General features: G+C 36.6%; 1 protein-coding gene across 4 annotated transcripts in view; it reads right to left on the bottom strand.

The window, feature by feature from the left end:
* ADCYAP1R1 (ADCYAP receptor type I) overlaps positions 1 to 13,258 on the bottom strand; it is a 118,131-nt gene that overhangs the window by 6,423 nt on the left and 98,450 nt on the right. For 2 of the 4 annotated variants that reach the window (XM_026843437.1, XM_026843438.1), the window contains exons 13-15: positions 7,068 to 7,151; positions 1,335 to 1,464; positions 1,079 to 1,120 (exon numbers count right to left, since the gene is read on the bottom strand). In XM_026843437.1, coding sequence (XP_026699238.1) covers positions 1,079 to 1,120; positions 1,335 to 1,464; positions 7,068 to 7,151 — 256 coding nt within the window. The remainder of the gene's footprint in view (positions 1 to 1,078; positions 1,121 to 1,334; positions 1,465 to 7,067; positions 7,152 to 13,258) is intronic. The other 2 variants (XM_026843439.1, XM_026843441.1) reach the window with 1 other exon arrangement.

Raw genomic sequence — 13,258 nt, 5'->3', positions numbered from 1 at the left:
CTTTTCCACTTCCTTTCCCGTTTCCGTTTCCTTTCCCGTTTCCTTTTCCGTTTCCTTTCCTTTTCCGTTTCCTTTTCCTTTTCCTTTTCCGTTCTCTTTTCCGTTCTCTTGTTCTCTTGGTATCTTTTTTTCTTTTTCTCTTTTTAAAATTTTTTCTCTTTTCCTTTTCTTCTTTTCTGCTTCGCCTCACCTCACCTTGCCTCTCCCTCCCAGGAAATTACAAGCCTAATAATCTTACTTCAGTCACTGGGAAAATAATGGAATGAGACTCTCTAGAAAACTATCACAAACCAAATCAAGCAGTTGATTGGGAAAAGCCAGCAAGAATTTATCAAAGACAAGTCATACCAGACTAACATGATCATATTCTACAACAAAATAATGTTTTCTGTTAACATGATGAAAGCAGTGGATGTTGTTTACTTGGACTCCAGCAAGGCATTTGACACTGTTTCACACAGCTGGCAAGCTTGCAAGCTGGCAAGATAAAGATTGGGTGGATGGTCTGCTAGATGGTGGGAAATTGGCTAAGAGGCCACACTCAGGGGGTGGTGAACAATGTTTTTTACTCAGGTTGGCAGCCTGTCACTAGTGGAGTCCTCCAGGCATTGAAACAGGACCTCACACTTTTCAACATTTTCATAAATGATCTGGATGATGGGATTGAAAGCACCCTCACCAAATTGACTGATGACACCAATCTGTTTGGTGAGGTGGACATATCAGAAGCGAAAGCCATTTACAGAGATAACTGAACAGGATGGAAGAGTAGGCTAGCAAGAATGGTATGAAGTTTAACAGAGACAAGTGCAAAGTTCTGCACTTGGGATGACATAACTAAAGAAACCAGTACAGGGAGCATTAATCTGAGCCATCAGCTCTGGGAAGGCCAATGTTTTGATTTAATAAAGACATTAGACATCTTCTTTCTTTTGCTGAGACATTGTAAGATTTAGCCTAAGGTATTAGGGAATATGGTAGATGATGAGTTACAGTGAAGGTTTAGAATAGCAGTTACTACCACAAGGAAATGGGATGGAGATGACGGGTGGGGGAGGTTAAATATTAAAAGTCTTACCTCCCCATTCAAGAAACAATAGAGAACAGCAACAACAAAACCCTAGGTAAATGGGAGAGAAAGAAAAAATGTAATTCGTATCCTTCAGCAAATGCTATAAAATAGCTGGAGTTAAACAAACAAACAAATCCAAAATCCTAGTATACAAAACTTATACATAAATGAATAAGCACACAGTTTGAGAACTGTGAATGCAAAGTAGTTATAATGAACAGAGATTTCTTTTTAACAAAAGCAGAATTCACAGTATAATCACCTGGAAAGATCCCAGTCCCAATTCAAACACTAGTCTCTCCCGCTTACTGACATTTTCAGGAGAAAAAGCAAACACCGTGTAGTGAATTCCAAACAAGGGGATAAGCAGTAGTGTAGAGCGAGCCAGTCTCCTGTTATAATAGAGTGAAAGAACTTTAATGCAGCCTTGTAATAAACAACTTGTGCTTTAATTAAAGTAGAAAACACAGAAAATATTTTGTTGCCTGCCTTTTGGGAAATACATACACTGGATAATTATACAAACAAATATACAACATTCCCATTTGTTCCCAAACAGTGATTTCACACACACTGTAGTTTGCTCCCACTTTTTCACACTGCTACAATAATAGCACATTAATAATGCTTAATACTCTCTTCTGTTACTTTAATTTGCATTATTATAAGCAGGGATTTTTTTCTACTGTGCCAAACATGAGAAGGGTAATCTTGCTAATGGATTCATACTGCAACCATAACACAATAATAAACCTTTCACCCAATTGCTTAATCCCAGTGGAGTGTTTGAAATCACTTCTTGTTTTTGGGGGTGGGGGTGGGGTAGTGAATTTATTTCTTGATAGCAAAAAATTCCAAATCAGCAATACAAATAAAGCCAAAACCACCCTCTGTGTTCTTATACTCCTGACTATTCCTCAAGGTCTTGATTTTGGTCTCATTTGTACTGTTGGAAACCTAAGTGTAATTCTATTGTGTAACTAATTTCCATTGCATCAAAATAAAGAGGTTTTAGAGGAAAATCAAACTCAATAGTTATAAACAAAAGGAATGGAAATGAATCTGTGTACCTGTAAGCACTCAACTGAGTATGGATGAAATTCCCCAAGAGTAGGGGTCCAGCCAAGATTTATGTATGCTTTGGTCAGTGTCATTTGCTGATTGAGCAGCAAAACAGACACAAGAGAAAGCAAATGTTGATACGAAAATAAGCCAAGTGCTTTCTTATAAACAAGTGGCCTAAAGTATTCTCCATGACACTCTTAAAGGGGAAGAAATATGATTGATTTCCTTCAAATAATTTAAAGAGGTAGACAGAGGACAAAGGAAGCTAAAAAGCCATAAAGATCTTTGGAAGAGATATATATTTTTAAAAATTCAAATGTTCACTCTGCTTATATCTATATGGCGTATTGTAGACATGTTTGAATACATGCTCAACAATACACCAAAAATGTGTTTGTCTTACTGAAAGTGAAGACTTTAATACATCTCCAAGAACTCTGTGAAGATATGCTGTTATATCTAATACCGAACTGGAAACGGGACATCAGTTCACTTCCGGCGTCCCTCAGTCATACTTTTTGCACTAATAGTGATAAATACATCACAACCTTTGTTTTAGAGATTTTACTAAATACACATGACTCATTAGTCCGATGCACACCAGATCTCAAGTCTTGGTGAAAGACCCCACAAACTAGAGAACACTGTTCTTGTGAATTATCCAGGTAGACATTAACCAAAAGTTTTTTAGTAAGAGAGGAACTACCTTGGAACAGGTTGATAAAGAACATACAGAGTCTCCAACTTTAGTGATCTCTAGAAAAATTAAGCTATACAGGAGTGACCCAGTGTAATGGACTAAAAGACTTTTCAGGGTCCCTTCTAGTCCTTTTTCTCTATGCATATGTAATCAGTTCAATGAAAAGGAACATATACGTTGTGGAAAAGATTATAAAATACTATCTCCATAAACAAAGAAGGTTGTAAAGAACTTGTCTTAAACTATCCATGGAATTAAAAAAAACCCCACCAACAAATTAAGGTAGCAAACTGGACAAAGAAGTATCATCTCTCAAAATCCATTACCTTTTACACTCTGAATTAATGACATCTACAGCAAAGAAATAAATGTTATTTTGATTTAAAAGTCAGAATAGAATTGTCTATTAGTATGTTGTATCGCACCACAGTCATAGGAGATTAATTTTTAGAAAGGTGTTGAGGAAGACTTTTTCTATTGTCAGTTTTCTGGCATTATTTATATCTGATTAATCATACAATTAGTTTGTAGTATCTTGAAATATAATGTCATTAACAACTTATTTGAGGTGCTGTCTTCAATATTGTCATAAAAGTCAGGAAGAAAACACATGAAATGCAAGAAATAATATTCTGATGATTATAGATTGCTAAGATCTAAAAGAGGAAAAGAAGATTTTAACAATAAAAAAACTTAAGAGATACTAATGACTGCATGGATGATGATGAATTATGTTTTTTCAAGAACATTAGGAGGAAAGAAGACTTAAAGCAGCACCTGTGAGACATGTAAGTTTATGTGCAATGGTGGAATGAAGATGTTCAAGGATACAGCAAAATTCTCTTTTCTTCCCACACTCTTTAAGAGAAGCAAGAAACTTGGGGGATGTATTCAAAAGTTTTGAGTACCTTAATCACTCCGCCTTAAACTGTCTGTTTAGAAGAGATATGTTCTCCAAATGGCCTAGCAAATGCCTTGTTTACATTCCAGCAGGTAGAGAAATGCCTTAAGGTTACTTTAAACAAAAAGTAAATGGTATTTAAATTTTTGTTGAGGATGACATTCTACTTTCCAGCTGTTATTTTCCTTAAGATCAGGTTAAACATAAGATTTTCACCAATATGATTAGAAATGTGGCCTTTCTATAAAGTGTTAGTACGAAAAGACACAGATAATGGTGTCCTCTATTTTTCCTCACTCCTCTATTGAATTATGGAAAGACATATTTATAGTAAAATGAACAGAACGTAGAAAGTTGTTTAACTTTTACCAGTATAAGGAACCATGTCTTTATTTTTCCACTGCACATCCACACTTATCAGGGATCCTGCTGAAGTGTCTATAGATATTACATAGGGCATAACTGGGCATGAATTGGAAATGAAGATACACACTACATTGCATTACTGAGTAGAATTTCCAGTGATTTGTACTGAATATTCCAGTGTGTTCCTATTCTGAATTTTAAAACAAGATTCTAGAAGACAAATTAGAGCTGTGAGCTAAACAAACACAGTAATTATACATTAGGTGAAAAAAAAAAATATTTTGAGCAACTGTGTGATAGGGAACAAGGACCAATGGGTTCTAAATGGTCTAATAGGTTCTTCCAGCTTCTGTGAATGGGATGTAACAAAGAAATACCTCTATATTCAGAACCTGCAGATGTAACTGTAAGAACTGCTGAGCTGCGTATGTGATGATGTCATTTGGAATGAATGAAAGAGGCCATCAGAAAATATGGGTCTTCTACATCAGGGGACCAGAAGGTCCAGAAACAATTGTGTAAGGACACTTGTGGTTGTTATTCTTTTTTCTGCTTCTAAGAAAGAGGCGAAAACTGTAGTTCAGGGCTTACTCTTCCATCAATTCCAGTATTGCTACCACATTGGAGTTGTATCTTGTGTCATTTTTTCTGGGGCTGTAGCTGCTTCACTTGGCCTAATTGCAGTCATGTAGCTCGAAAAACCCATTGTAACTTACATAAGATTTGACAGATGATGCTGTGTGCTATTAAGCTAAGGGTAAAATACAGTATAATTTTTACTCTGGCAAAGAGTTTTTTGTCATGGTCTTAGAGATTTTCACCACCCAACTTTTCTGAGACAATATTGACTGTCAAAAGAAGCAAAAGATCTTCAAAGCATAGACTTTTAAGAAAGAATATGTAGCTGTTTTGTTATTTAGGCCTGTCACTTCAAAGTAAGGGAATTGTTCAGTTTAAATACTGAGTCTTAAGTGGAATCAGTTTGATCAAATATAAACTTCTACGGTGAAGACATCAAGGTCTGTGGTAGTCATGTAGGACTACATTCATTTTACCAAGGTTTGGACATACATATTTTAGATATCTATACTGAAATTATTAACATTATGTCTCTAAAGTTGATGCAGAGAAAAATGCACTTTTAAGGCTTAGTTCTTGCCTGATATAGATGCCCCTTTAAGAAGAGGTGATTCCTGTTATAAATCCCACTATTGATGTATATATTGACTAGCTTAAACTTATATCTGCAATGATGACATCTATTTTTAGTTAAATTAATTCCACACCTACATCGCCTTTACCGTCAGTGAAGAGTAACAGGCACTTACATGAAAGGATGTATCATCTGTCCCTGAGAAAGGCCTTATCACATCCTAAATCTCTCCATTGACTACAAAGGGAATCTGGACTGGGTTTGTCATATAAATTTCTGCTCTGTAGGCCTGTAAAGTTTAGATTAGAGGAATCCCATCTCTTTGGTCATAACTCAGTGATGAATATGTACAAAACATAATCATGACAATATTTCAAATAGAAGGATAAGGAGCAAATCATGAAGATACAGGATGTCATTAGTAATGAAATGCTTAATATAGCTCATGTTTAGTAAGGCAAAGTATCTATTTTATTACAAAGCTGCTAAACATGTGATGTTCAGAACATCCCTGACAGATAAATGGCTTTTCCAAAAGTTTAATTAGGTCTGTAGGATCACTTTCAAAGACCTGAGGTATATCTAAATGCAGTAATTGATTACAGCTTTTTAATTTTCCCATATATAAATCACATCTTCAGACTAAGGGCTTGAAAAGCAGTGGAAGCTTACTGAGACTTTCATATTTTAACACACAGAAAAGGTTTAATTATGTTTATTGGACATGTACAGAGTTTTTCTGGGCTCCTGTTTAGGCTGAACTCTTCTTGTCATTGACTAGGTAGAGGATTTTACCTTAGAGAGTGGTCAGTCTGCCATCTTTCTGAAACAATGCACTTAATGTAAAATTTGTTTCTCTGCAAAGGCTCCATATGAAGTTTGTGCTGTATTAAGTAGTGAACTTGATATTTCAGACTATCTCCTAAATGTACATTCTGGTTTTCCCTAACTCTTCTTAGACTTCAAGCTTCTCTCATTGTAGAATATTGACTTGCTGACTGTTCTTCTATTCTCTATTTCTTCTAACTGCTTTGGCACAATGTCAGTCTGTTGACTGAATCTGTTGAGAATCTTCATTGGTCTATTTCTTAAATACCTTGAGGACATGTAAAATCACAGAGAAAATTGATTTTCATGTTTTAAATGCTTGTTTTCTAGCTAAAAACCACAACAAAATAGCAGCTATATGTTACAAGACAACTTTTTCTCCTTAATGGTGTCAAAGATAACTGTTATGGGTTCTTCAGCAAAATGCTAGACTGTTGGATCTGTGTGGCAGGACATGCCTTACTCTCCATAGACAAATCTTTGACAATGACTTCTGACTAGACACATAATATTTTAATATTAGGTTAGTCTTAGGAATTCCTCACCTCTGATTGCATACTAACACAAATTCACTCAGCTCAGTGGATGTAAGACATTACACTAGCTGTGAGTCTGATTCACTCAATCTTGCCTGGCCCCTGTTCTAGCAAACTTTCAGGCGAAAAATTTACTCTCAGTACAACTGGCCCTCACCTCTTTGCTGTATAATAAAGAACAACTATTAATTTCTGTACAGACACTACCCAAACCCATAAATAGCATCAGCCATAATTACAAAATTAAAAAAAACCCCAACCCAAACACCTTAAAATCCTTGACTGTTGTGCATCAGCAAAAGCACAGAACAACAAAAAATTCTACATGCAACAAGAACTAAATGAATGCTTACTCTCTGGTTACTACCCCTCTGCTAATATCCATTCATTTACTTGCAACATGCTTCATACAAACACAGTAATGTCACAGGATTGCGTACACTTACAGGGTAATGGTTGATAGTTCTGACATCTTGCAAGAGTGCTGGTTAGCCCTCTTAGGCTTACAGTAGCATTTCTGAACGCAGCTGCTAAATATGACAAAATTAGCATTTTTTTCAGCATATTGTGAACAGGCCAAGGTAGGTCACTTTCAACACATTTCATGAGACACATCACAAAGATGGAAAGCAGACATGACAGAATGAAATTACAGCACAAACCAGCTGCTTGACTGAAGCAAAAATAAACAAAAAAATAAAGGCACTGGCTGTTGCTGGCAATTGTGATGTGTTGATTCACAGAGAAAGCAGATTGAACAACCTGGAGGCAGGCGGGCAGCGTTACGCATCCAAAATACACATGACCTTTGCAGTCTGGTATTGTACAGAGGGTAACAGAACAATATATTAAATGAAAGTAGATTGCACACTTGTGGAGAACAATCAGATAGTGAATTCAGCTTGTAGGATGGAGATTAATCTAAGATAAATTGGGGTCAGATATTCCTCATTTTCACATGTGAGTATCCAAGGAAGTGTGGATCCATTTCTTTTTAATGAAGAGTACTAGTAAGGACATCAAGCACCTTTTCACCCAGCTTCCTTGATGCCTGGGGAGGGAAGTCCTGTATGGAAACTGCAAGTCTGACTGGTAATTCAGAGGTACTGTTTATTTTTTGTCACACCACAAGACAGGCGTGGTCATAAAAGCAGCAGGCACATACACTATGGACCATGATCTCTATATGTTGTATTCTAAAAAGAGCTGCTGTGGAGAATGGGATGTTTACATTTACAATGAGCCAGAGAGAAGCTAATTTCAATCAGCTGTCAAGAAGGGTAATCCGAGTGAACATGGGATCTTTCAAGAGATTTTGTATCTGTTATGATGGGTTGAAAACCATGAGAATTTAAAATAGTAATTTTTTGTCAACTTTCAAGGGGAGATGTTTTGTTTTGTTTTGTTTTCAGCGCATGGTTGTTTTGGTGGGATTCACCTCAAGGAAGGTTGGATATTTACAGTACAGATGTCTAAGTAAACTGGACATCCTTGGTCCCTTGAGAATCATCAGAGCGACTAATTAGTCAAGACAGAAATACACACTTTTTAGTCAGGGTATGTCTGACCTATTTTAAATGCCCAATTTAGGATGGGATGAACAGCACACCAAACACCACTGACTACCCTGACTAAATCTCTGTTGACTATAAAGGATAATATGGTGATTTTTTAAAGCAGTTGCCTACAAGGCAAACATCTAACTTTATTCAAACAAATCAAACTGTTTCTGTTGTTCTGCTAATATGCATGGTCTAAGATTTGTGTTCACCTACCTGCAGATGAAGATGTAGTTTATAAACTGAACAGTAAAATAAATTGAAAACAGATTAAATTTCTCCCTACTTTTAACTCCTTCAAGCCAATTCCATTTACTAGAGTTTTGTTTTCTTTTTGGGTAATCAAAACCTGACAACTGTGTTGTTATTAAAGATAATGGCATAAGAGCTGGAAGGAATACAGAATCGTGGCACGTACACATCCAGCAAATAGAAATAGTGATCATGTTTCAACTTGCAAAATGAATCTTACTTCTTGGATGATATTAATGAAGTAAACATGAAAATGACTGTTACTTTTACAGTATCATTTCTGTGATAAAATACTGCACTGCCTCTGTTTTTCACAGAGCTGAGTTGTGCATTATTTGTCAGATAAGACTGATCAAAAACAAGGAGGAAAGTTTTAGAGATAGTTCATTTTTACTGTGGCTGAAACTTTCAGAAATGACTATGGATTTTGAGTATCTCACTCATTTTTTTATCACCTGATCTGAAACACATTTTATCGGACTGTTTTTTACCACAGAGGGCTGCTCAGCATGTGTTGAAAAGCAGTGCTTATGAAGGCATTTTAAGGTACATCATAACCTGAATGTGAAACATCGAAAAATCAACAATCACTTTTAATTCTTTTAAACTCTTAGTCATGGGGGGTTGTAGGGGGCTGTGTTCTTCCATGTTGCTTAATGTTGCCATGGTAATCTGGAACCCAAAATCCTCACCCATGTTTCCTTTACTGCTTATGCCCTGTTTTATTTGGCAGAGATTGATTTCCATTATAGATTTTTCTAGTGAGTAGACCTAACATGGCAGCAATTGATATTTACTAAAATTATCAAAAAAAGACAGATTTGATTTTGAAAATAGTATTTAAGCATTAATTGCTGCTTCTCACCCAGTGAGGGATATTTATGCATGGGCTTGTAATGGAGAAATTTGCTGGCACGTCTTAAGAACACATTAGTATTTTAGTGCTATTAACATTTTTTCTGCCATCCTATCTAATTTAGGTAGAATCTTCTCTTTGATGTTAGATATTGTAAAGTGACCCAAAATCTTGAGAGTACAGAACTGACAGAAGTTTTCTTTCCCCCTCCCCCCACTTTTTTTTTTTTTTTTTTTTTTTTAAAAAAACCTTTATTTATTTATTATCAAAATAGAATCATTGGTGGAAGGAAAGGGAGAAAGAGAGAAGAGACAGAGGAGGTAGGAACCAGAAATAAATGAGAAGGAGGAAAAAATATCCAAATAAGAGAAATTTAATATAAATGAGATTATGGATATCAAAACACTACATGAACTGGGGCAGGATCCTCAGATCTATGTAGGCACACACAGAATGGAATTGGTCACATCTAGCTATATGTCTCTAAGATGAATTTAAGCTGAACTATCACCTTTAACTCACTCAGTCATAGAAAGAAACAGGTACTTCCAGAGGCTGAGCTGACCTGTGTAACAAAGGTGTCTAAGACATATGGGATACATTGTCTTATGGAGGTGCCCTGGTCTCTGTTCCACCATAGACGATGACTAGACTGCTTAGATTAAAATACGAGACTTTAGACAGCTAAAGGCAAACAAGCTGAGTCTCACCGCATGTGTCCTGTGCATGGACTGCAGCTGCATCTGGGAGGAAGAGGGAGGGTGCTAGGGTGGAAGGGGAAAGAAAAGTTAAACATTCCCAGGATTAAATAAATTATGTATGATGTGGCTGAAGACCATCTTGTCAGACTGAACACCTTGCCATCTGGCAAATTAATGCAAATGAGAGAGTACACAAATTTGATGCAAAAGTAGTTGCAATTCAATTCTAAAAACTGTGTAGGCTTCTCAGAGGTGCTTAAGAGAAGTAAAATGAGCATGCTGATTCAGGGGAATGAAGTTATGCTTTATTACCAAGGCCATGTACTCCATAACGAAAAAGATGAGGATTCTGGGTTTAGGTCACTAATAGCACACAGGGAATGACAGAGTTTGTGGGTTGTCTCTGAAGATGCTGAAGGGGAATCCTTTGGGAAAACACAATAAAGGTATAATTTGATTCATACAATTTAAAACTGTGCCTCATTAAGAATCTTTGTGCACCCTGCTCGAGTAATTCTGTGTAACCTGTCTACAAATAGGATTGGCAACCATGTAGCAGTAGAAAAAGGAATGTTGAAACAAATCAAGGCAGTAAAGTACTGAAAATACAGTAAAAAGTAGAAAGATTGTATGGGAGAGAGAGAGAGAAAAAAAAAATAGCTATACCGTCTGTTATTTATGCTATATGCCTACTTACCTACAGCTGATATTGTTATAGGTAGGGGGACATCTTTTCCTTGCTACTTCATAACTAAGGATTCCCAGAAGCTAGACTTGTTTCCTGGCCAAAACACCAACTACATTTACAAAAACTCTTATGGATTACTATACAGACTTACAGATCAGATGTAGACAGTTTGGAAAACTGAACTTGTTCTGTGAGCAGAAAACAGACCTTATAATTCCATCCTGCTGCAGTGACTGTGGGCCCTGTAGACTCATTCACTCCTCCCATCCAGACACAGAATAAGCACAGCTGTTTCGCAGCAAAGTTGTTACTTAGTTCCATCTCATCTAATTTTTGAAGTTATCAGGCTGTATGCCTTTTACCTCGTCGCTCCATGCTAGCTTTGTGAAATGTATCTGACCTATTTTAAACATCTTGTTTAGAAAGAAATAAATTGTAAGAGGGATTTTATTCTCTTGACTGGGTAGATCTCTACTGACTGTGGAAGGAGCCCAGCATGATTATCTTATTAAATCAGGTGGATCCCGTTCTGTCTTGATAAAAGTACAACCATTGCTGTGCTCTGCATAAAAACAGGCAACTTTGTTTGTGTACTCTTCAATTGAAACCAAGCCCAAAAGTCAGTCTAGTCACCTTTTGCCAGAGTCTTAGCCTGGTTACCTACAGCCCTACATTTTACTGCTAACAGCACCAAACCAAAAAACCTTTCCCCTGACTTCTCTAAGGGGTCTGAGGTATTCTAGGATCATCTTCTGACATCTGGGAATAAACTGAAAACAAGTTGGAAAAAAACCAGAAAGTGTGGGGTCTCCTTTACAGTCCTCATCCAAAACACATTAAAATCAGTTGACGTTAATGGGCGATAGTAATTTTCTTTCATCTGAGTTTTTGGTCTACTTTTTAGGGCTCTTGCATTGATTTAACAAGTGAGAGGTCATCTTTGTTTCTCTTCACTTTTTTGAGTAAGTGTGTCTTACACAACTGAGTGGATTGCTTTTTGTTCCAGTGATGTGGAGAAACATAAAGAAGATTTTCTTTTTTTTTTTGGTGTCTATGTACTTGCAAAGTCAATGAACTTTAAGCTAAAAACTAGGACATATGTAGGAACTTCATAAGGGAAGTTATAGAGTTCCCATATTATAGAGAACTTTCGATGTCCTCTACACACTTCAGGAGTGTATTTTTTAATTCCACCAAAGTTAATCTACTATAACTGAAAGCTAGCATGGTAATTAAACAATAATTTGACACAGAAACACTGTGTAAGGAAAGAGCTATCACCTCTCTAAAGGCTGGGTTACTGCTTGCAAGCTATAGCTGTAACTGAAAATGAATATTTAACATGAATATGCATATGAACTGGAATATTTTGTCAAATAATTTTGACCTTTGTGCAGAACTGAAGCTTGAAGACGAAACAGTATGGTCAAAGAGAGTCAAAAGTCATGTATACACTGTTCATTCTTGGCTTTGTTAACTTCTATAGGGTGGACATAGGATGGAGAAAGTCATCAGAGATCAAATAATGAAGAGATAAAGCTTAATATTTAGCTGTGTTCTAGAGAAGAAAGTTGGTAGTAAAGCACAGAATCCTTCCCTCAGAAACAGTCTTTAAATGAACTGTAGCTTCAAGGCTACATATCCTGGTCCCCCTCTGTATTAACTCTGGGGTTCCTACTGTAACAAACCACGTTATTCTCATTCAGTCCAGGGCATAGAATAATGTCATGCATCATGGAATAATTCTGATGGAGGTGCAGTAACATAACTAGTGTAGAAGACAATAGCGTGTGTAGTGAGAAAGATGTACCACACAAAATGAGATTCTTAAATGGTTTTGAACTTAGGTTTACTGTTTGAAATGAAGAATATGGATGTCCGAATCCAGACATAAAATATCCAAGAATGTGATTAGCTCATTGTACTTAAACAAATGAGCAAAACCCACAGAGTATTTATTGTCACAGTCTGCCACAAGAAGTGGATTTTCAAGCATTGTAGACAGGTCTTAGTCCTGTCAGCTTGCAGAGCTCAGTATGGGTATAGCTACACAGAGTTTATATAATTTGCAGCTCTGAAGCTTCAGTTACACTTTTGCCTCACTTCCCTTACATGTTATGTGATATCCTTGCAGACAACGATACAAGTTTCAACCCTTCTCTGTAACTCTCCTTAATAAAAGAAGACAATGCTGCCTTTGTTGAAAAGGCCTGGGCTTGAAAACATTTAATCAGCTGAAAAACTCCAGTGTTTTCACTGGAAATATATAAGAGAAATTACAGTTTGGAAATCTCTCATTAATCGTACAGGTGCACAGCAGATGGGGTACTATGTGAACCATATGCATAACTTTGGACTGGTCCAATATTGAGGTAGTAAACATTTTTTTTAAACTACCTTCATTGAGACTTAATTCAATATTAAGCTACTGTAATCTGGTGGCCTTTGAGTGTGTACTTGTACTCTCCAAGGCAGGAAGAATTTCTTCCTGGGCAACTAACAAATTTGCTAGTTTGCACCACACAGTTCCTTTTTTGCACAGTCTTATTTACGAGTCCCATGAGAAGTTCACCTTTCCAGA

The sequence above is a fragment of the Athene cunicularia genome, assembly GCF_003259725.1.
Source record: "Athene cunicularia isolate RWA chromosome 2 unlocalized genomic scaffold, athCun1 chr2_part1, whole genome shotgun sequence".
Lineage (NCBI taxonomy): Eukaryota > Metazoa > Chordata > Aves > Strigiformes > Strigidae > Athene > Athene cunicularia.
The sequence above is the reverse complement of the archived record's forward strand: the minus strand, read 5'-3'. Positions and strand labels throughout refer to the sequence as shown.